Below are 22,719 nucleotides of genomic sequence, written 5' to 3'. Positions count from 1 at the left end.
TATTATGCATATGCTTTAGCATTTTAGTATGAACATTTCCGTTTTCTCCATTATTTAATACTACATTTCCGAAATCCGACAAAATCACCGAATAAGTAAACATGGGCACTCAGCGCTGAGTTTCAATGAGTCAATCAGCTGAGAACCCATAGTGCAGCTCACGTAAAACGTTTCGCTTCTCACATTAGTGAGAACAACAAATCTTGCAAGATGAAACAACACAACCGGTTCCCCACGATTTACCCACTTTGGACTTTTTAACCACCATATTTGCTTTGATACTTTGGGGCTCGAATACGAAGCATGGATAGCTTTAAAAAAAGTGCTCTCGCACCACCGCCATCGCGGGTCGCGACCATAAAATCCCGCGCTACTATACACGCAACAGTGAGAGCTGTTTCGCGATGCGTGAGTTGCTTGCTCTCTCGTGCGATTTTATGCTACACTGCGTCGAATATGTGTAATACCACATCGAGGGTTTCATCTTTTTTCTATCTGTTTATTGTATTTTTTACATTAATATGTATGAAAAAAGAATATTTCATAACTAACTTTGTCTTCTTTTTTTACTATTTGTAACCCGATAATTTTGCATTTATAATACATGAAACTGTAAAAAATAAGCATGTTTGATAATTAAATTGCATTTATAGGAAACATTGATTGTTTGGTGTCATTTTCATTTCTCTGTTTGTCATGCAGCAAGGAAACTGTTGCATTTATCAACTATTCTCATCCCTCATCATTGTATTAGCTCTTCCCTAGCCAATTTTAAAGTTTTCTGAATTAGCAAAAATCTCCATTTATGCTTATTCCAAACATAACTATCAAAGCAAAGAATATCCCTGGCCTGACAATATCTTGTTTTTTTTTTTATTTCCGTTCTACTGTTCATAATTCATAACGCCTTGACGACCCAGTAAAAATATCAAAAACCCGCACTTAAACAAACCGCACACAGTGTACAATGGTGCGCGAGTTCCACTATATTAGTACTCAACCGCTGGAGACTTCGATTCATTTTTAAATTCACTGCGAACGGAAACGAACGACTCGACGGAAGCGCTTCTCTTGGTGACGGTTTAGAAACGGTTGAATACGGTCCAGTGTGTTAGTGTTTTCGAACTAAGCGTGTGATAAAGGTGTGTTAAAGGGAACTGCTGGGAGGTGATTTAAGCTAATATTTAGCAAACAGTGTTTTAGGAAATTATTTCCTAAAAAAAGTTTCTTATAATCTGTTCTTTTAGTGATTGTGTTCCTCTGTTTGATTCACAGTGCAACAACGAAATAAAAGATAATATTGAGAAATAGCGCATCGAAACACACACAGCCCAATCAAGTGTGGTAAGTGTTGGAAATGTATTTAAACAAAGCTTTTACTCATGCAAACACGTAAAAAAACTCAATCATCCCATTTACTGTGTTGTTGCTAAAACAAAACATAAAAAAATACCATCATCTCTGCTTGCAACACGCGCATTCGTGTCGATAACAACAGCTGCCTAAAACACCTTCGTGTTCTGTGTTCAACAAATGTTCTAACCGAAAATGTTCTAACACGACTGCACCGTACTGCAGTTTGCATGCATAAAGAAGAAAACGGCCAACCGAAGGCATTTCGCATTTAAAAAGATTGGGTGCAATTTTGTGCACCCGCAGAGACACAATCGCACCTTAAAAGGGAGAAGAAATTCCCATGTTCTCCACCACAACTCACTACAACAACAACAACAACAAAAAACGGAAGGTTCTTCCGTCAGCGGAATTCCGTATCGATTTATCTTGATGTCACGGATACAGCGAACGTGAGCTTATGAAATACGCGAAATAGCGTAAAAATGTAGGGGAAAGAAATGGAAGACCACCAGCCAGATGGGGCAAACATACAGGCCCAAAAACCAAACACGAAATCGACCTACCGAACGAAAACACGGCGTCCTGTTGCCAGGACAGCGGAACATTGATGAGCAAAAAAAAAAAGAAAAAAAGAGGAATCTACTACAAATACGCGAACTTTCTCGTACGATCATGGGTGTAGTATTTTTGTTTGTATTTTTTCTGGTTTTTTTCGCACAAAATATGGCGTCTATTTTTAATAGCCAAACCAAGGAAGGTTCTTCCTCCGTCTCCGGTTTTGGTTTCGATTTCATTGTTTGGTTTATGGTTTTTTGGAATGTTCATAATTTTTAAATTCTCCTTCTCACCATATTAACTTCCTTGTGGGGGGGAAACTTCTCTTGTGCTAATGGAAAGCAATTTTTGGCATTCGAAGTATTCATGCAAAATGATAACGATCTAAATAATATTTCAACACGCGTGCGGATCCATTTGTGGCGTGTTATAAACCGACTATAAAAGGTAGAAATAAAGCGCCAAGAGAATGTTAGCAAACCACCGTTGTGGCACTAGCTGGATGGCTTGCTGCTTAGGGTATTATGTCGCCAACCGTTTGACTAATCCAATTTATTCGCTTGCCTAAAAACCGAAAAAAACCACCATGACAGTGAGATGCTATCGGTCGGACAATTAACCTTGTCGAAATGGGTGAAGATTTTAATCAAAAAATTAATCATTTAATTCTTCTTCGAGAAGAGATTCTTAAGAAAAAAAAACAAGAAACTTTATTACTTAATCATATAAGTCGCGTTTGTTGGAATGAAACTCATTTTCCTTTAGGTGAAGTTGTTCGACAACTTGCTCGAACAGGTTTATCGTATTAAGCAAACAAAAAGCAGCAGCATAAGAGATAAGGCAAACGAAAGATAAAATCTGTTAAAATTTTTTGGGGTTGTTTTGTTGTTTAAAAATAAAAAAATGCAACAAAAAAATCATCCCAATTCCAGTTTTCTTATTGACCGGTTTAGCATGTCCCATTCTTAAGCAGATGCAAATGTATTTGCTACTCCTCACATACATATATTACTCTATCGGTATTTTGCTGTTTTGCTGCTGTTGCTTCTACTTCCTGGGCCTGTGTGGAAATGTGTAGCCAGACAATTTTGGTTGTCTGCCGGAATTGGTTAAAGCGATAGACAGACCCTCGATGTTGCTCCCTCCTTGTTTACATCGGTTTCCCTGGCAAAACCCGGTTGTCGGCTAATAATCGAAAGGGTACTCTGGATGGATTTTGTTTTTTTTTTATTATTGCCTATGTACCCAGCACAATCGACCTTCGAATAGGTTTGCGGATGGCAATTCCCGGTTTCCGGTCTAGTCTTTGCACTTTGCACACGGCGGTGCGGGATTTTTGTGCCTGCGGGAGAAGTGGAACTAGGTCAGAGTTACACACGATAAACCTACGCAACATTTTGCAGTTAAGTTGTGAAGGGAAACGTGAGTTTGTTTGCTGAGTGTAACAGTCTCGTTTCGTTTTTGGGGAGGTGGGTTGAAAGCGGCTGCAGTAGAAACAGCAATACGGACAACGATTAGTACAAAGCGATGATACTACTCAAAACCCTGCACTAATGAATTTTACCCTTTTGTTTATCGCTTTTAATCACCCATGTAAATGATTCTTTTTCTTCTGTCGAAGCAACTCGATATGGGCGATAGTACCTTAACTTGAACACGAACAACCCAACTATAGAACGAACGAGTGGTTTTTGCTCTAGAATTGGACACCTTCTCGACGACTTTCCACCCTTCCCGGCTAGCACGGGCCGGTGGGGTGGAAAACCAGTTCCAAACGCTAACAAGTTCCAGTTTCCAATTAACCCTTCTTGGCAAATGTTGACGGTGGGGAGATTATGTAAATCGTCACCCTGCTGCACAGATTCGGGGTAGGATTGCAACGGAGGTCAAAGCGACGAACTCGAGAAAAGTTTTTGTTTTCGTTAATGGTTTATATCCATTTTATTATTGTGACTATTTAGGCATGTGATCTAAATAAACTCTTTTTTTTTTAATTAATCATTCCTTCCCAATGGGGAAGCGTTTTAAGCGACACATCATATGAATAAATCATAAAAGTAATGGCAAAAAAAAGTCTGTGTAACACTTTTTCATCTGACAAGTACATTTCTGGGCCGAGCTGTACGCGATCAGTTACGTGGGAGCTTGTGGGCTATAAAACATCGATCTGGTTTGCCAACTAAGTAATGGTTGGTTTGATAATAAAAAAAATACATCCCCAAGCCATTCCAATTAAAGAGGTCAGAACATTCTCACGAATCGAATACGGTCAACGATCAGCATGTCGCCATGTCTAGTTGATAGAAGAAGTTTAACACCTTTTTGAAGGATTTATTTTATTGGAAAGTAGATCTTAGATGCTGCCTATTTTTCTGCAAAAAAAATCTAATTGAATTTGTAAAGGCAAAAAAAAATATCTTACGAAAAAGTTCCCATTTTTTTACAACGTCCAGAAATGTTTCCCCAAATTTTCCTTTGTCCCTGTTACACTTAACCAACTGCAATACCGCCCAAAATTGGCAATCAAAATTCAGCACCAAATGCTTGGTATTACAAACAAGTTGAAGAAAGAAAAAATATGGCAAACATGCACAGACCGTCACGCAATTGTGCATTTGGCGCCCGTCAAGATCAATGTCAAGCCCCGTTTCGGCCGGGTTGATTTGACTGGCGGCGTTAAAACCCGCGCAATGCTTATGCTAACTGACCACCCACAACAACTGGGGCCACGGTAGGTGGGCGCCCCACCAATCCCCGTTCGTATGCAATGATCGCTCAATGTTGTTTCTTCTGCATTGCGGAAGTTTCTGATCGCTGAAACGAAATCAAACACCCGCACTTCATGCGGGTACCAAACCAAACCCCTGCACCCCAGGAGACTAATTTCGATTGATTAATCTACGTGCTGGAAGGTTATAAGCAACGTACAAAAAAAAACCGGGTAAGGTACGGTAATTAGCAGACTATTTGTGTACGCAACCGCAAGACATTATTCGCCCGGTGCGAAGGTGCGTTCGCCTTGGTGGTCGCGTGGGATTTAATGGATATTTGCTCGATGTGCAGCAAATAATCACTGAAAACGGGGAAGTAAAATCACGCCACCGAGAAGGTGGTTAAACATCTGTTTAAGCTGACCAACGAATACTGCCAAAAATGGCAACGAATAGTATTGAGTTGTTCCTTTTTTATTTGGCTAATGGTCCACAGTACAAAAGCCACTCTCTGTGTAATTGATTCCAGAACTGAAGCTTGACAAACAAGCTTTTAATTACATCCTGCACGCTTTTGGAATCGTCACGCACAATCACAATCGAACATGATGCCTTTTGATGCCAACAACACGTCAAAGATCAATTAATTTTCGTTTCGGCATTACTTTATAATGCTCTCAATATACAACAACACCCAATCCATCTCCTTTGCTATTTTACCGCAATGGGAAATGTGGCGTCCTTAAAGCAGGGGGAAAAATGCTGCAGGGGAAATATTTTGTCACGGGAGCCCAGCATAAATTATCCACTTCCTGTCACCAGCAAGTCCAGCATGTCAACCTTGACGCGCGCTGCATTGTTTTTTCCCGTCCGACATTGAACCTTTTGTCGGCTTGTCTTTGCCGTCCTGTACCAAAGGACCCGTGTGCCAAGGACGAACCATTTTGCCGTGTTCTGTTTGTCCAGTCCAGCGCAAAGAACACATTTCTTATATTTGCATAAATAAACACCTGGGACTTGCGTTGTGGGTTTCCCTTGAGACGAGTCCCTTGACGGGGCATACATGGAATCGTAACAAAGGGAGCCATCGGTTGCTGCTATGCCATTGCACCAGAAAATGGCATTTGTTTAACCGTACAGGCACGCTTCCCTCTTGCAAACTGGATGTCCTTTAGGAAAGGAGTCGCTTATACATTGTTACCGCTTCGAGTGTAGTACTGCAAAGCACTGTTTTGACCTCATGGACAAAACTATGCCAGATATAGGCCGCATGGCACAAGAAGAAACTGAAAAGCAGGTTTTGTGTTAAGGTGCAGAACTCGTCTTCAATTGTTTTTCTCCTTTTATAGTGTCTCCTCTAGCAATGCCAGTATATTCCACAGACCTCTGCTAATAGTCCTGTTAATTGCCCAATAAAAGAGATGTCGATAGTAATGCAATCGGGTTGACCATACATTGGACCGAGATACTCACATTTGCAAAGTGAGATTTGTGACCATGTTTTGTAACACATTTCGTAGATAAGCAAGAAGTCAAGAGAAATTAAGTCTGTGGCTATATCCTGAGGGCATCTGATGGAGCGATTGCGCCACCACGATTGCCTTGTGAGAATTGTGTAGAATTTCAACCTGTTTCACGCCCGTAATTGCTTTTGGCTTGTTTTGGAAGCTTTCTGCAAATGGTGGGACAAATGAGCCGTTGATGTCTTGATGTCTATGGAGAAGTGGTGCGACTCACAGGGCACGGCTATTGACTTTCGAAGAATTTCCTTATTAAGCTGGATTGGTTTGTTGTTGTCCAATGGAATGGGATTGAATTTATATTATGCAAGCCCAAGCGGGAGAATCATGTTTCTTTCTCCTTAAAGTTGCATAAAACAAATGTTTAAGTAATCGATACATTTCTACAAAAAAAAAACTTATCTTCCCCTATTTCGCCATGTTTGTTTACATCGTGTAGATCCCATTCATCATACAACTTCATTAAATTCATAGTAACCTTTAGCTATTTTTGGGATGATCTCGGTTTCTTAACAACCTTTTCGAATTTGTACGCAAAAAAACAGGCATCTTAACACCACCGTTGAAACCCACACTACCATTCTTGTCTATATTCGGCCGGCAACAGATACCCATTATTCGCAACATGCCCTCTCACCGTACAAGGGAAGAATATCGAATAAATAGGAATAGTTCAAGAATAACCTCGAAAAGAGATCAAAAGAGCAACGAAACGAACCACGAACCAGCGTCTCGAACGGTCGCTGTGTTGAGTCCAAAAAGGTGCGGACGTATCACAGATTACAACGAGCTGGTTGAACGAAAGAAGCAGAACTGGCCGACAAGCTGTAGCGCCATGTATGGAACGATCAGAAGGGCAAACGGACAAATGCCGGCAAGCCGTATGATCTGTCTGCATCTGCACAGCGATCGTCTCTTTCGTGAACCTGTCCATTCAGCGCAGTGCTTTCGGACTGATCGACTCGTTGCAGACCTCCTCTAGCGTTGCTTTGAACGCACGCGAGGTGACATAATCAATATCCCAATAACAGCAGCAGCAGCAGTAACAAAAACATGAACAGAAACTGTCCTCTGAGACATGTTATGCTGGGTACAATAATTTATTCACCAAAGCCAAAGCCAAGGTGCTCATTCGATACTCACCTTTCTTGATGATGGAAGGTAATCGTCTCGGTAGATGAAAGATGGGACACGATCGTATCGTATAAGTACACATGCACGTGCGCTTGTCAGATTGGATCGACTATTTTTTGTTGTTGTAGAGTGCCAAGCAGCAGACGGGCAAAAAGGAAAAAAAGTGTCAGAAGACGCGATGGACGTGACGCCACAGAAAGGGCATCAGTACGAGCGAGACGATGACTTCGTGACCTATTTATCCGATCCGGGCCCTACACGCAACGGCATTCAATATGCCACAATCGAGTGCATTCATTTTGCTGCTTCGATGAGCCGTGTGTGTCTGTGCAATTAAATTAAAAACATGTGAAAATTCACGGAACCGCGATACGGAATGGAATGCCAAGAATTCGAGGCTACTTAGCGATAAAGAATGAGATGTAATCAATTTGAAACTGTTACTGTAAATACAAATTTGTATTTTACCGGTTTTTTTCTTCTTCACAATGAACATATTTATGAGCTGAAAACAGTGCTTGGTACGAACAATAAAAAACTTTAACGCGAAACATAAATATAACATCACGATATGCTTTTCTTCACTCTCGCCATTCTCACCATTCTACAAATAACTGCAGAAACTCGTCTCGTGCTTACATTTCGTGTGCACACAAGTACACACTAATCATTGCACTTGTTTACGGCACCATGCCGTTACCCCATTCCAGGGTATGTAGTTTTGCAAAGATTGCATGCCGAAGCATTCTTATTTTGAAATATCCTTGAACGTTGCTTCGAGTTACTCTCTGGGATCCAGGAGGATTGGTAGTACGTTGATGGTGCGGGAAAAGTTTTCCCTTTTCCCAACCAAACAGTTTTCCTTGGGGAACTTTCTTCCGAGTAAAGGAAGCAATAAACCTTGCCCGTTTCCCGTCGTGTGTTTCCCATAATTATAACTTCATCCATTTTAACCATACTCTCATGATTTGTGGCTGATTACAGTGTTGTGTCTTCTGGGTGCCATTGAGAATAAGGCAACTTTAAAACGCATGATGTACACAATTTACTAAAGCTACTAAACCAATTTTTCTACGTCGGACAAAATGACAAAATCGATGAAACGAAAAAAAAAACTTCTTGTACTAACGAAATCAAATCTGTTTTAACAATCGCAGCAGCACTAGCAAGCTTTAGTGCACAAGCTGTCAAGACATTGGGAAAAATAACAAAGTTTACAAAATTTCGTTTTTCAGGATTTGCGAAATTTTGGTACCGAATTACTGCCGCTTGTTCAGGAGATATCCAACAAAAAATAATTTTGAGTTTTGTGCAAATATATAAGTTGTTTGTGACCCGTTTGCGCCTGTGTGTTCCAAGCAAGATGGTAATATAATGTGAAAAGTTTACATCACCCCAAGTAGAACCCTTTCCCAACTATATTGTTCCGCGTCTAATTCTCTACTTCCGTATAACTTCCGCAGGTTGTGCTAGCCAGCACGAAAACGAAACATCTGTCATCGACCACAGCTACCACCTACCGGCAAAAGAGCACTACCATCAAGAAGCGGTACAGAGATACCTATCGCGTGATGGGTGGGTTTGAGCAGCGTCCCTGGACACCGACGAAGCGGCGGGGACCGATCGCGGCAGAACACCGTGGCCCAGGGCCACAATATCTTCTACCACAACTGCTCGGTGAGTCACTGCCAGAGGCGAACTTTGTTGCGTGGGCCCAATCGTTACGATCATCTTACGCAGCTAGTTAATAGTTGTCGGACCGGGAATATGGTTCTCGGCACGGAGAGCACATAGTAACTTCTCTGCCATCCAAACATGCACATTGGTGTAATGTAAAATCGAATTAAGATCAATCCGTGCTTCGTTTGCTACGAGTGTTAGTACTCCAGATCGGAAGAAACGTGAAGGCCATGGCCTCTCGGTTTAAACCGTACGAAACTCGAAATCTCGACTCGAGACAGGTGGGCGTTGAACTGTGTGTATGTATGGTAGTGTTGGGAAGCCACCAGGGCACTGGTGTGTTGATGATCGGAGAAACGAAAAAAGAAGTAAACAAGTGCGCAATAATACCCCTGAGGCATGGACGCGCCGCAATCTCGATCTCGACAAAAAAGTTCCACATTACCTTATAAGGTGACGAACGACGGCACACACCACAAAAGAGCGACGTCACACTCACGCATTGATCCATCTGGATTCTGGTAGCATCGCGGCATACACTTCCTGTCTATATGGTCATTTGGTAATAAATATTTATTTTTGCTACCATATTTATACAAAAAACTGGGTTAGCAAAAATAAAAAAAAAACAACGCCACAGTCATCGCTTTTGTTGTGTGAAATTATCTACAACTTAATGGAAGAGTTAAAACTAGGCGCGACGACGATCGACGACCGGTACGCCCACGATATCAAAGAGTGTTTGATATTGCAAAGTAACCGTCTGTGTTACTAGCATACAGCGTGTTTTTAATCATCATCACAAACGCTAAAGGCAAAACAGCTCGGCAAACCAATGGCAGATTAGCCGGATAGGATGACGACGAGAATCCGTTTTAGGTAACATTCTGACCAAACCAATTCTTTTTTGGGCTGTCCGTTTTAGGTACGAAAGTGGTAGACTCGAAACGGCAAGCCGCACCCGCCTACAGCTTCGGTCAGCGACACAAACCACGCACGGAATCGTTCAGTCCGGGTCCGCTCTACAACATCACCGGGCTTGGCTGCAAGGGAAAGGATGCTCCACCGGCCTACTGCTTGCAGAGTCGTCCGAAGGAGATACCGAAATATCTGACACCGGCACCGGGAGAGTACAATATAGAAAAGTCGGACAAAATGTTGGTTAAATCCGCACCGAAGTATACGTTCGGTGTGAAGAAGCCACCAAATCCGACCAGCCAAACACCAGGTATCCTTTACCGTACCGGGAATTGTTCCGATCGTTTCTCTATTGCTTCCAGCGGGAGTCCAAGGTTTCCCCATATCATTACACACTATCCAGGCAAGGTCATACTGCACCTTCATTCACTTCTGGACACATTGTGGATACAAACAACAGCCAAGAACCATACAGAAGGGAACACACTCATGTTATCATTCATTCGTTACATTAGTGCATCCCCATACATACTCGTCATCATCATCATCACCACCATTCGCCATGAGGTCCTTTGCCACACATAAGCCTATAGTAACTGAGAACTAGATAACACAATGCAGAGGACAGATGAAAACTATTGGTTTGTGCTTGCATTTATGATATCGTAGAGTGTTGTAGTTACTTTGGCCAACGAAGGACAAAAAAAACAAAACTTTGCACTTTTCCGTTTGAAGATTGGTGTGAGATTTCTGCACTGGTTTAGTTAGTGTAGCTGTGTTGTTGGTAGAGTTGGGTGGGTTTAAATAATTTCTTATCCAAAACTAACCTTTCATCCCATACCTTCACCGTCGGAAGAGATTAATGTTGTAGGCTCGCTTGCAATACCCCTAACCAATGAAACTTTCTATCAACTCTTCATTTGTTGAGAATGCGAAAATCCACAAACACCGTGCCATATCTTTTAGCTCCCGGCGACTATAAGCCCGAACGTGTCACATTCGATAGCACACCGAAGTTTTCGTTTGGCATCAAAACGGAGAGTAAAATACGCAACGACACACCAGGTAAGATCGAGCGCGTTTATAAATAGTCACTCGTCGTTGTTGAAATATAAATTTTGTTTTACTTCCAAATTCATCTTCCAGCACCCGGTACCTATTCGCCGGAGAAAGTATTGAAAGACAAATCACCAAAGTATAGCTTTGGGTTGAAAGTAATACCGGAAAAGATTGAAGAAACGCCGGGTAAGTGGTTGTGTGGGTTTGCACAGTACGACGTGTGGGAGTTTTAATTTTACTCTGCTGTTGTCCTGTGTAGCACCCGGTGCCTACCAACCAGAAAGAGCACTTGCATTGGATAAGAAACCGGCGTACAGCTTTGGTCTGAAGACGATCGTCGAGAAACCGAACAATACTCCCGCACCGGGAGCTTATGAGCCGGAGAAAGTGAAGATAAACAATACGCCGTCGTACAGCTTCGGCATCCGGTCCGCAATCGAAAAGCCGAACTCCAATCCTGGTAAGTATGACTAAGATAGGATGAAGTTAAACAAGCATCATTGCACTAGTTTTAAAAGATGCATTAAATTGAACTACGCTTAACCATTTGGTACGATTTTGTTTCTTTTTTTCCGCTCATTCTTCATGGCTGCTTTTCTGGCACGTTCATAAATCGGCACGCGCACACTGTTCATCTGCATCTGCATCGTCATCAAAAAGCACCGGGCGCATACGAGCCGGAAAAGGCCAAGAAGCTGATCGATCACTCGCCCGCATTTGCATTCGGCATGCGCATCAATCATGACAAGCCTAACAATACGCCCGGACCGTCCGCGTATCAGGTGGAGAAGGTGAATCTAGATCACCAACCGGCGTACAGTTTCGGGCTGCGCACGAACGTATCGAAGCCGAACATAACGCCCGCACCGGGTGCATACTGCCCGGAGAAGGCAAATCAAGATTCTACCCCGAAGTATAGCTTCGGAATCCGACCGACAATCGATAAACCGGACAATATACCCGCTCCTGGAGCGTACTCTCCCGAGAAGGCCAAAGTAGATAGTAGTCCAGCGTACAGCTTCGGTGTGCGCTCCAAGCCAGACAAACCAAGTGCCAATCCCGGTCCGGGAGCGTACGATGCGGACAAGCTGGCGGATGGAAAGTCTCCGGCGTACTCATTTGGACTTCGGCCAGAGGTTGGCAAACCGAACAATATGCCCGGTCCCGGAGCATACAATGCGGATCGCGTTGATCACGCTACACCGGCATATTCGTTCGGTGTCAAGACAAACACGGACAAGGTGGAACGAATCCCTGGACCGGGTGCATATGATGCAGACAAGGCGATGGATAAATCCTCACCCGCATATTCGTTCGGTGTGAAGACGAACGTACAGAAGCCAAGCGTAGTGCCTGGACCGGGTGCGTACGATGCAGATAAGCAGGACAAATCATCTCCGGCCTATTCGTTTGGTGTGAAAACCAACGTAGACAAGCCAAGTGTTATACCCGGACCGGGTGCGTACGATTCAGATAAAGTAGTGGACAAGACATCACCAGCGTACTCGTTCGGTGCCAGAACAAATGTCGATAAGCCCAGCATGGTTCCCGGACCGGGTGCCTATGATTCGGACAAAGTTAATGACAAATCAGCTCCGTCATATTCGTTCGGCGTGAAGACCAATATGGAGAAACCGAACGCAATTCCTGGCCCAGGTGCGTACGATGCGGATAAAGTGATTGATAAATCTACGCCAGCATATTCTTTCGGCGTCAAGCCTAACTTGGATAAGCCGAACGCAATTCCAGGACCTGGAGCTTACGATGCGGATAAAGTGACCGACAAGTCTTCCCCTGCATACTCTTTCGGTGTAAAGACCAACATGGAAAAACCGAACGCAATTCCTGGCCCAGGTGCCTACGATGCGGACAAAGTGCACGATAAATCCACTCCAGCCTATTCCTTTGGAGTGAAGCCTAACTTAGATAAGCCAAATGTTATTCCTGGCCCAGGAGCTTATGATGCGGAGAAAGTGAATGATAAGTTCTCCCCTGCATATTCGTTCGGTGTTCGAACGAACGTCGAAAAGCCCAGCATCATTCCTGGCCCAGGTGCGTACGATGCAGATAAAGTGATCGACAAGTCTTCCCCAGCATTTACGTTTGGCGTTAAGCCAAACATCGACAAGCCCAATATTATTCCCGGACCGGGTGCGTATGATGCGGACAAGGTCATAGACAAGTCGTGTCCAGCGTATTCGTTCGGAATTAAGACGAATGTTGAGAAGCCTAATATTATTCCCGGCCCGGGAGCTTATGATGCGGACAAGGTTATAGAGCGTTCTTGCCCTGCGTACTCGTTCGGAATCAAGACGAATGTGGAAAAACCAAGTATCATTCCTGGTCCGGGAGCGTACGACACCGAAAAGGTACAGGATACGAATACACCGGCATATACGTTCGGTGTGAAGCATCAGACGACGAAAGTTATTCCAACACCAGCCCCAGGTGCATACTTCCCGGAGAAGTATGTCTGTCCCCATCCAGCTTTTACGTTCGGCGTAAAGCCACATATCGATAGGATCGATATTATTCCAGCCCCGGGAGCTTACAATCCGGAAGCGGTAAAGCTGGACAACAGCCCCGCATTCACGTTCGGTGTGAAACCAGTAATTGATAAGGTTGATATGACACCGGCACCAGGCACATACTCGGTGGAAAAAGTTAAGCTGGATCACTCGCCAGCGTATCCGTTTGGAATTAAGGTGCACCGCGAGAAGCCGAACAATGTACCAGGTAAGTGTTGTAGAATCTAGCCTATTAGTATCTAGTAGTAATAATAGAGTCTTCATCTTCATGCCATATTTTAGTAGGCCCTTACTGTAGTGCTTCATGTAGTAGAAGATCCATAGCGTTAATATTACTTCAAGAAATAAGCACATATAAGGCTATATCTGAAGATAATTTTCTGTGTCTCATTGTTTTGCAGCTCCCGGAACTTACAATCCCGATAAAGTGAAGATGGATCACTCACCAGCGTACAGTTTTGGCATAAAGCATAAAGGTGAAACACTAAGAGATACACCGGGTAAGAATCAGAGGTACGTTTTCTTGTTCATCAATGATTAACTTGATTTTTTTGTCATTCCTCCATTTCAGCACCATCGACATATCAACCGGAAAAGTGTAAAACCGACTGTTCCCCAGCGTACAGCTTCGGCGTGAAGGTAAATCACGAAACGATCACTCACGACGGTCCAGGTAATGCTTTTTTGCGCTTTATTCCACATCCGTTGCGTTGTCTTGCGCATGCGATTTGTCGTTACTTCAATGTCTGCATGGGAATGTTATCGAATACTCGTATCGTTTTTTTCTTTTTCTTTTTCTATGTTTTTGTTCTGGTTCTCCGTATTCGATCCTGTATGATTTCTGTTTCTGAATGTTGTTCGTGATACCTTGCGGTATTCAGTCATGGCCAGTGATGTATCGGCTGGTATGAAATCGATGGTGATCAGCAATGGCAGCTCGACTGGTGACAATCGTAGCGAAACTAGAAACATCTCCAACACCACCAGTACCAGTAGCAGCGCGGTACAGAACGGTCACAATGGGCAGAGCACCTTCACGACCGTCACAACCACGAGAACGTCTGGCGGTTCGATGAAGATGGTCCGCGAGCGGAAGACTACTACCGAGGAACGCTCGTCGGCCACGGTTGAGGCGATCGGCGAAGGGCTTGTACCGAACTGTATTGCAGGCGTAAAGCAGCTTGCCAACGTGCAGCATCAGCGTATGGTGTGCACCGGTCACTTCCGGGCCTAGAGACGGCCGTTCATCGATCGGTTCTACCGGTTCTTACAAGACGTTTATCATCCGGATGTCCACCAGCGGACTCCCGTTACAGTAGTCGTTTGTCTTGCATTAGTTAGTAGTTTACGTTGATAGCGTTTGAATGGCAACGTTCCCTATGTTGCCTGTGTAGTTTGTACCGTGCTTTCGTTTTGTTCCTAATCGCTTTCTGCTACACGATTATGATGACGTGCATCGTGGTTATCGGCACCTGCATCTTTCTGTGTTGGTCTAGTTCTCAATACCACTCTACTGGCTTATTGTGTGGTTGAGGGGAAAACAATTCCTCGCCAGGGGTCTTTTGACGATGTTAAAACCATGTCCTTGGACCCGTGACACATTTATGCAACCGTATCGTGACGTCTTTTCCGTATTTTCCTGTATTTTCTGTTCCGATGTATGTCTGAACGTAAACGTACAGCACCAAACGAATACCACATCCCGAACGTGCTCGGTTCGAGCAAGGAAGGGCCGATCCGTTCGGCGCCAGCCTACACAATCACCGGCCGACAGAAGCAAACTCTTCCTGAGTGCATTGGGTTCCCCGGTCCCGGTCACTACGACGCGAAGATCGATCCGCTGGTAAGACGGGCCCCGATGTTCTCGATGGCGACCCGGTTCCGACGACCGACGGATGAAGCACTCAAGCCCGGACCGGCCGCACACTATCCGGAAAAGGTAGGCAACATTGTGCCGTTGCGTTTTGGTGGCTGTGGTGTCGTTTATTTATGACTGTGACTACTTTCCTCCTCATTTGCGTTCATTACGTTTTTGGGGGATTGATTTTTGTTTTGTATTTTGACGTACAACTCACACATTTTTTTTTTTAATTTAAACATGATTTTTGATGGATTTTTTTGATCAGGGTTTGAATCTGTTCCAAAGAGTTCCTGCCTATTCCTTTTCCATTCGGCACTCCAACTATCTGGCACAGAAGTCACCCACATATGTGAACAGTTTGAAACCATGCTTCTGGAACTGAAGAGAGCGCGAGTTTTGGAGAAACATAGAAATCATGTAATTATAATTGTTATCTTTCCGTATCTCTCGTGGTTCTGTTTATCATCCTCGTTCGTTCATCGATGGCGATACTGGGAATTTCGGGCGGGGCCCATCATCATCTTTGCCTCATCATTGCACACATAAACATGCTCTACAGATTAACCTCGGGCACGTACCGGCCTACAGCTTTGGCATCAAGCATTCGGAATATTTGGGCGATTTTCCGGAACCACCACGATACCGCAATCAGCTGGTGATTTAAGCCGCTGTCAAGCTTTGCCACGAGATACACCAAATCCACCAGGTGACTTTAAGCTTCTGTCCACTTCCAAACCCCGGCCGCAAGCTACGTTGCACGACGAATGCGAAACACTTTTTAACACTGTTGTCCGTACCGTAATGCCTTTTGGTGCTTTTGCTCCTGCTGTGAGAAGCCAACGCTGCAACGGTTTGTTGCAATGTTGCAGCAGAATGAAGAAATAAAAAAAAACAACACACAACAAGCATACAACATCTAACATACCGCTGCCGAAACCGATTGTAGCGATAGAATTATTATGAAACAAGCATTAATGTTCGATGTATGACTAATTTTGCAAGAAAGAGAGAATGAAAACAAACACAAAGGAAGGAGATATGTTGTGGGAGCTTAAAGAAAAATGCAACATTCGAAACATTTTAGGTTTGATTACCAGGTGGAAAATTGAGTTAAAAAGAGGTAAGTATGCACGTAATGGTAAGTGTAGTAGTATCAGAACTTAATATTACAGCACCTTGCAAATACCTATGACCCTATTTCTCAAGTGTATTACAACGAAACGTTTGTAGTTGTTACGACTGTAAAGTGGCTTATCGTATCGAAAAAATGGGGCATCGAATTGTTGTTTGCATTGCGCTAGAAACGAAGCAGTTCCAGTAGGTATTCTTGCCTCGTGAATTGTTATTGCCATTCTAGGGAGTGAAAGATCCGATAAAACTCTAAAGGGAAAGATAAATTCAGTGTGGTTTGATCCCCTTGTTCATGACTGTATAAACACTGCACAGTTGCAAGCTAAGGCTGGACATGAACTTCTTCCTATTGTTGTGTGAAAGTGAAGGACTTCAATATCCGAAATTCAATCTTTTCTTTATTCCATGTGAATCACAGCAGTGGAAACTGAAGCTTAAACTGAAGCTGGAGTTTGTGAGAAAACAGGTTACAGTTAAGTGTACATTAAATAAAGTTCACTAATAGGAAAACTATTTGTAGAACGATGAAAACAACGTTGAAATGCAGCTGCAAGAGAAGAATAGGTTAAACATGTTGCCTGGTTTACTTAATTGTAATGTTTCATTGAATGAAGGAAACAAAACCATTGAAACACTACTTGAAACAAAATATCAAAATATTGATAGTGAAACAAAAACATATTTCATCATGCTGGTGCTAGTGATGGCTTTGATATTTTTCGTACTACTGATTGTTATTTGCTTCATGTGTGTTCATAAAAAGTCATTGTGGAAAAATAGTGTCGAAGCCGGTCCACACTTGAACCCAGAGGATGTGTTAACAAAAGTGCATCAATTTCAACGCCAAAAGGTACAGCTTGTTGAACAGCTAGAACAGGGCGAGTATGGTATTTACTGGAAAGCGATCGTAACAGGAGTTGCTGGTGATCCTACGATGGAGATTCAAGTAATGGTAAAGGAGACTGTGGTACGATACGATCAGCAGGCACTGCTGATGGAGCTCAAAACTTACGTACATGTAGGACATCATGTAAACATCGTCAATTTACTTGGTGTCGTAAGGGAAAACATGAACCAAGGTAAGAAATTAAATTCTGCAAGTATCTCCTATAAAGCCTACATTTGAGAATATACTTTCAGGAGAGCTCTTTGTAGTAACGGAGTACTGTCGGTTTGGAAATCTGAAAGACTTTTTGCTAGAGAATCGGTATGCATTTCTGGACGATAGTAGCGACGAACTGTTAGTCTACGATTCTAGGTAAAGATAAGTCTTACAAATCAATTTTCAACATGGAACTAATGTACACTAATTGCTTTCAGTAACGCTACATTAAGCTCGTTCAGTGTGAGACGCACCTACAGCAAGCTGGATCTGCTTAACTGGTCATATCAAATCGCATGCGGTTTACAATATCTCGCATCACGAGAGTGCGTGTATGGTAATCTGTCCGCACGCAATGTACTGCTCGGTGAGGGGAATATCGTGAAGCTAACTAACTTTGCTGTACCGCGCCGAGTACATTTGATAGGAAAACTCACCCAAAAAAACTTCCTAACACTAGAGCGAATGGCTCCGGAATATCTGCAAAGTGGAACGTTCACTAGCAGCTCGGATGTTTGGTCGTACGGGGTACTGCTGTGGGAATTGTTTTCATTGGGCTGTGATCCTTGCTGGAGTATGACACCGCGTGGAAGTTTGGTAGATCGTTTCGAGTGTGACACTAGGTTATCTAAACCGGAGTATGCGAATGATGAAGTGTACCAGATAATGTGCAGCTGTTGTGAGCAAGATCCGCTTGTGCGACCAAGCTTTATGGAGCTTTGCCATAAGCTTTATTGCATGATTCCAAGCTACCTTTTAAGGGTAAGTTACAAGGGGTTTTTATCAACATATTGATAGAATGCATAAAAATGTTATCCGCTTTTTCAGAGTTATGAAGAATTGAGAAATATGTACTCCAGCATAAATGCAGTAGATAGCGCAATTTTGTAATTCCAAATATTTACTACAAATTTGTGTAAAATATGTACGCGCATAAAAACATAAACTACTTTAATAAAATTGTTAGAAAATAATGAAAACTACATTGAACATAATTAATTCATCATTTGTGGTATTTATGCGTTTGGTAATTTAGTTTGTTATGAAAAATTTCTTTTTTACTAATATGTATACATTTTGTTTTAAATATTACTTATGTTAATAAAATTATTACTAAAAGATTATTTTTTTATGAAATAAAATTCTGAGGTTCAGCATCCCTGATACTGCTCGAGTATTGCTCCTAAGATTAAGTCTATATTCAGTAGAGACGTAGATAAGTTAATATACATAATTTCGTAATCATCGTTACAGCAATATGTAAATTTAAGATAAGGTTTCTAAATCCCGGTAAATTTAGCAAAATTTTCCAAAAAACTCCTTTTAACGCGATATTTTTTCTTTGAAATGTTCGAATTAATAAATATTATCCACTTTTTACTGAGATATACTTAAAAAGTACTAGTTGAGATTATTCTATTGATCAAAATTTTAAATCAATTTTGATTTCCAACCCCTCTTTGAGATTTGAGTTTTGCTTCCAACCCCTCTTTTAAAAGCTTTCGAAAGCACAACGATAAACTTTATAGCAAACTATGCTATAATGTGACGTTCGGGTGGTTTGTTCTGTGTGGCGAGCTGTTTTTTTCATTCGCAAATTTTCAGTTTTCTCCCTTTGCTTTGTAACAATAAAAAAAAACACAAAGTGAAGCTAATGAACACAAGCTTTTCGTTAATTTTTTTTCAACCAAGTTCAAAGTAGTTCAAATTAAATCTTTCCAAAGTCAACACCAATAGGCACAAATTGTCCGAGATGGGTGCTTTCCCAAATTCGTGTAATTTGGCTAAAAACTTCCCCAAAAGCGCTTCTCATTCTAAAAGATTGCATCTAACTACCGACGAGTTCGTTTTTTCCCTCCTTTTTCCTTGTTTTCATCCTACCCGACCAAAAAGCGCGTTAATGGAATTTAAACGGGTGGGTTGACAATAACCAACCGACATTCATTTGCGTTCCGCGCTAATCGTTACGGCAAAGTTGGCTTTCCATTGTGACTGCAAACACACACCCACACACAGACAAATACATTCACACAAAAGAACCCTGTCGGAAGCGCGTGGAAAAATTCGGTCGATCTAAATGGACGATAATTGATAAAAGTTTTAAATTGCCACAATACTTCGCAGCGGAAACGTGTTACCACGCGTGACGAGCTGTGTTTGGATAATTGTTTATAATCGTGCGTACTGGAACGCTAGCAAAACGCGCGAAATTATATAACAAATGGGTTTAATGTTTAGATAACACTCTTTGGAAATAGAATTTTTATCGCCCTGCTTAATTGCTGCTTTGTGCGACGAGATATCCGTTCGAGAAGCTAAATTTACCAATGGCCTTAGGAAACGAGTGGATAAAGTTATGAAAACGATGCGTGTGGCATGAGAATAATGACGTTAGAAGAACTTTCTATCACACGGTGGGTGGCATTTGTAAGCTAAGCGTACGGGCTGACGTCTGAACGGATGTCTTTACTAATATTTCCCATGACCTGCACATCCGGTGCTCGGCAAACAGTTGTTGAGTGGAAGTGTGTGGGTGAGAGAAATGTTTCATCCCTTTTCAAACTTTCGCCCGTTGGCGTACGGGTTTCTAATCGTTTCTTTCTTTTGGGTGGTTTTGTTACATCCTGTTATATTTTACCATCAATGGGGATTGTAACGATATACAATTAATTTGCATTGTTTTTTTTTTTATTCACACGCCTACATGAACCACATGTAATTAAACTCGTTCAAGCGAGTGAAACAATTGCAACATGAAGAAGTATTCAACAGTTTTCTTGATTTCTTCCGGTTTTGTGATAAACGGACAAACACGTGTGTACAATCATTTGTTTCTTTCTCCATAACTGGTGCAATTGTGTTACAGCATAAACAATACACTCACGTACAGTAGTACCAAGCACAATTACAAACACATCATGGACACTCACGAGAACACATCGCGAGAAGCTTCCATCGATGTGCAACAGTGTTTGGAATATTAATTCCAGCCATCTACTCAGTTGGGAAGAAGTGTAAAAAACGGACACATTTTTTCCAGTAATATGAAAGATTTGTATCGAGAAAAATTTACATAAAATAATGACATTTACGTGAGCTGTAACGATACGAAGTAAGTTTTGCAACTGCGATGTGCGACATGGGCTTAATTTATGTTGTAATTTATGTTGTAGTCGATGTAGATGAATTTTTCTACGACTTAAGTGAGCATTTTAATAACTTTATTTGGAAAAGGAAGTTAGTCTAACTGTGAGTTAAGTTTTAAAATATAACATAAATATCAATAATGATGTACTTTTTGCATAACGCTTACTTTTTAATCCATTCCCCTTGTTCGTTAAACAGCTGATGCGTTTAACACGATCAAAATAAGTCAAGCCACGACTTCACTTCAAGAATGACTCCTCGCCACAATTTACACAACCTCACTTTTTAGAAGAAAAAAAATCCATTGCGTTAGCTAACACATCATCATCATCTACATCGTCATCGTCGTTCGCCAGGTTGGAAAGTTTGGTTGACAAAGCTAACCGTCGCTCATAAAACGCACTTTGTGGCTAGGTAAACAATTTAACGATCCCTTTTCTTCAAAAAAAAAAAAACAACCCTCCCCGTACTGCAACACGGGTTGTAATGCTGGTGAAGTAGTCGATTAGTGTACAGTGTCGCCCGTGTAACAACGTTTGGCGCTACTGCCGTGGAGCACCCCGTGGGAGGATCGGGTGCCGATGTGCCACGTGGAAACTTTACTTTGCTGCCGTGCCATTTGTGGCATTGTTGGACACCTGTTAAACTTCAAAAGCCGATAATCCTACCCGAACCTGGTTACGGTTGGAAATTAATTGAAAAAGTTTCAAATGAACGCACCAAAGTTGATTTGAGGCTAATGCGGAGGGAAATGGCTGGGGTAGATGAAGTGATATGGCGATGCGATGACGTTGGTGTGTGTGTGTGTGAGTAAATGTTATGAAAAGAAGGCTTCTTATCGTGATTTATAGGTAAGATAGTTCCGAATAATATTTTTTTTATAGAATTCACTAGTCTTCGTTGAGTATGGAATTTGATGAATGATTTATTAGATGGTATTGGATATCTTAATGATAACATTATTTTAGCACCCAAGGTGACGAACTGAACAGAACGATAGGATCAATTAGGGGATGCAGCGCTACTCGTCAAGTAGTATATCATAATCATCCCTCGGAAGAACATATTCAACAGGTACGAATATCAATATACTCCACATGAAATAATGATGACGAAGGCTTATAACGATGATATGACATTTTCCGAAATACTTAATTTTATAGCGCGAATTGTAGTGTAAAGTAATAGCTTATTCCTCGTCTTTTTATCTTAACTTTCTTCCTAAAATTTGAGATGACTCTCGAGTGAGCCTATATTATGACCATCCCGCTAAGCTTTTCATAAAAATCGCTACCCCTTTTGGGAGTGGAATTAAGATTTCTTTTAATTGAATTAAGTTTTCCAAATTATCATACCATAATGAAAGTGTTGCTAGAATAATCGCTAATAATTTGCATTGAAAAAATCCTGCTGGTAGAGAAAATTAGCTCGGCATGAGGAAAAATCTCGACAATGGTCATGGCCACGGTAACCTTGCTCACAACCATTTTATTACAACCCACTTTTTGGAGCATCGTATACCGAATACCACTGCTTTACCTGTCATTCGGGCTATACGAAGCTTGTGGATATCTACGCCCCGTCTAAGTAAAGTACGCAGCGAGGCGAAAAAGTGGCCGCCAGCTTTCACTGAACCAGCTCCTTCCCTTCGGTTGCCCCGTTTTGCGTGCTTTTGAGTTGGGTGAAAATTTAATTACGCAAGCTGTGTGAAAAATGACACACATACCCGTGAACCACCAACACCACCACCATCGGAGAAGTCGACGATAAAGGAAACATTAAACCATTCCAGTTTTCCCGGGGAAGCTTTTTCTCCGTTTTTTATAATACGGTGAAAATTTACTGAAGGATGTTGGAGAGGAAAAAAAAGGATTTAAGCGTCAGCAGCGGACATTTCTACACTGTTACCATTTGTTGCTTTTTATTCGTTGGGATGCTCCTAACCGGGGATGAAGCATTTTTCCACGAAACAAACCGAAAGTGTGTGATTTTCTACCAGCTCCAGGAAGGAAGCTAT

At 42.1% G+C, this 22,719-nt stretch overlaps 2 protein-coding genes across 7 annotated transcripts; both read left to right on the top strand.

The window, feature by feature from the left end:
• The first annotated feature begins 914 nt into the window (after positions 1 to 914).
• On the top strand, positions 915 to 16,354 carry LOC125765732 (uncharacterized). Of its 6 annotated transcripts, XM_049431165.1 has the most exons (14): positions 916 to 1,142; positions 1,276 to 1,344; positions 8,512 to 8,642; positions 8,740 to 8,953; positions 9,882 to 10,184; positions 10,841 to 10,939; positions 11,021 to 11,119; positions 11,193 to 11,393; positions 11,594 to 12,589; positions 12,788 to 13,669; positions 13,863 to 13,961; positions 14,033 to 14,134; positions 15,144 to 15,400; positions 15,588 to 16,354. In XM_049431165.1, exons 3-14 carry the CDS (start codon positions 8,640 to 8,642, stop codon positions 15,702 to 15,704), a joined length of 3,372 nt encoding a protein of 1,123 aa, XP_049287122.1. In that variant the 5' UTR covers positions 916 to 1,142; positions 1,276 to 1,344; positions 8,512 to 8,639; the 3' UTR covers positions 15,705 to 16,354. The 6 variants fall into 6 exon arrangements, with proteins under 6 accessions (XP_049287119.1, XP_049287122.1, XP_049287116.1 ...); XM_049431159.1 differs by having other exon boundaries at positions 11,594 to 13,669; XM_049431160.1 differs by having other exon boundaries at positions 1,248 to 1,344; positions 11,594 to 13,669.
• A 539-nt stretch (positions 16,355 to 16,893) lies between these two features.
• On the top strand, positions 16,894 to 18,490 carry LOC125765731 (platelet-derived growth factor receptor alpha-like). The gene is made up of 4 exons (XM_049431158.1): positions 16,894 to 17,532; positions 17,594 to 17,711; positions 17,774 to 18,317; positions 18,384 to 18,490. The coding sequence occupies exons 1-4, from the start codon at positions 16,995 to 16,997 to the stop codon at positions 18,444 to 18,446; spliced, it is 1,263 nt and encodes a 420-aa protein (XP_049287115.1). The 5' UTR covers positions 16,894 to 16,994; the 3' UTR covers positions 18,447 to 18,490.
• The last annotated feature ends 4,229 nt before the right edge of the window (positions 18,491 to 22,719 follow it).

This window comes from Anopheles funestus, chromosome 2RL (genome assembly GCF_943734845.2).
Source record: "Anopheles funestus chromosome 2RL, idAnoFuneDA-416_04, whole genome shotgun sequence".
Classification (NCBI taxonomy): domain Eukaryota; kingdom Metazoa; phylum Arthropoda; class Insecta; order Diptera; family Culicidae; genus Anopheles; species Anopheles funestus.
The sequence above is the reverse complement of the archived record's forward strand: the minus strand, read 5'-3'. Positions and strand labels throughout refer to the sequence as shown.

Coding starts and splice junctions, on each gene's coding strand:
- LOC125765732 (XM_049431159.1), top strand. Junction 8,954..9,881: donor TCTTCTACCACAACTGCTCG/GTGAGTCACTGC, acceptor TGTCCGTTTTAG/GTACGAAAGTGGTAGACTCG. Junction 11,394..11,593: donor AAAGCCGAACTCCAATCCTG/GTAAGTATGACT, acceptor GTCATCAAAAAG/CACCGGGCGCATACGAGCCG.
- LOC125765731 (XM_049431158.1), top strand. CDS start 16,995: ATGCAGCTGCAAGAGAAGAATAGGTTAAACATGTTGCCTGGTTTACTT. Junction 17,533..17,593: donor AAGGGAAAACATGAACCAAG/GTAAGAAATTAA, acceptor ATATACTTTCAG/GAGAGCTCTTTGTAGTAACG. Junction 18,318..18,383: donor TTCCAAGCTACCTTTTAAGG/GTAAGTTACAAG, acceptor CCGCTTTTTCAG/AGTTATGAAGAATTGAGAAA.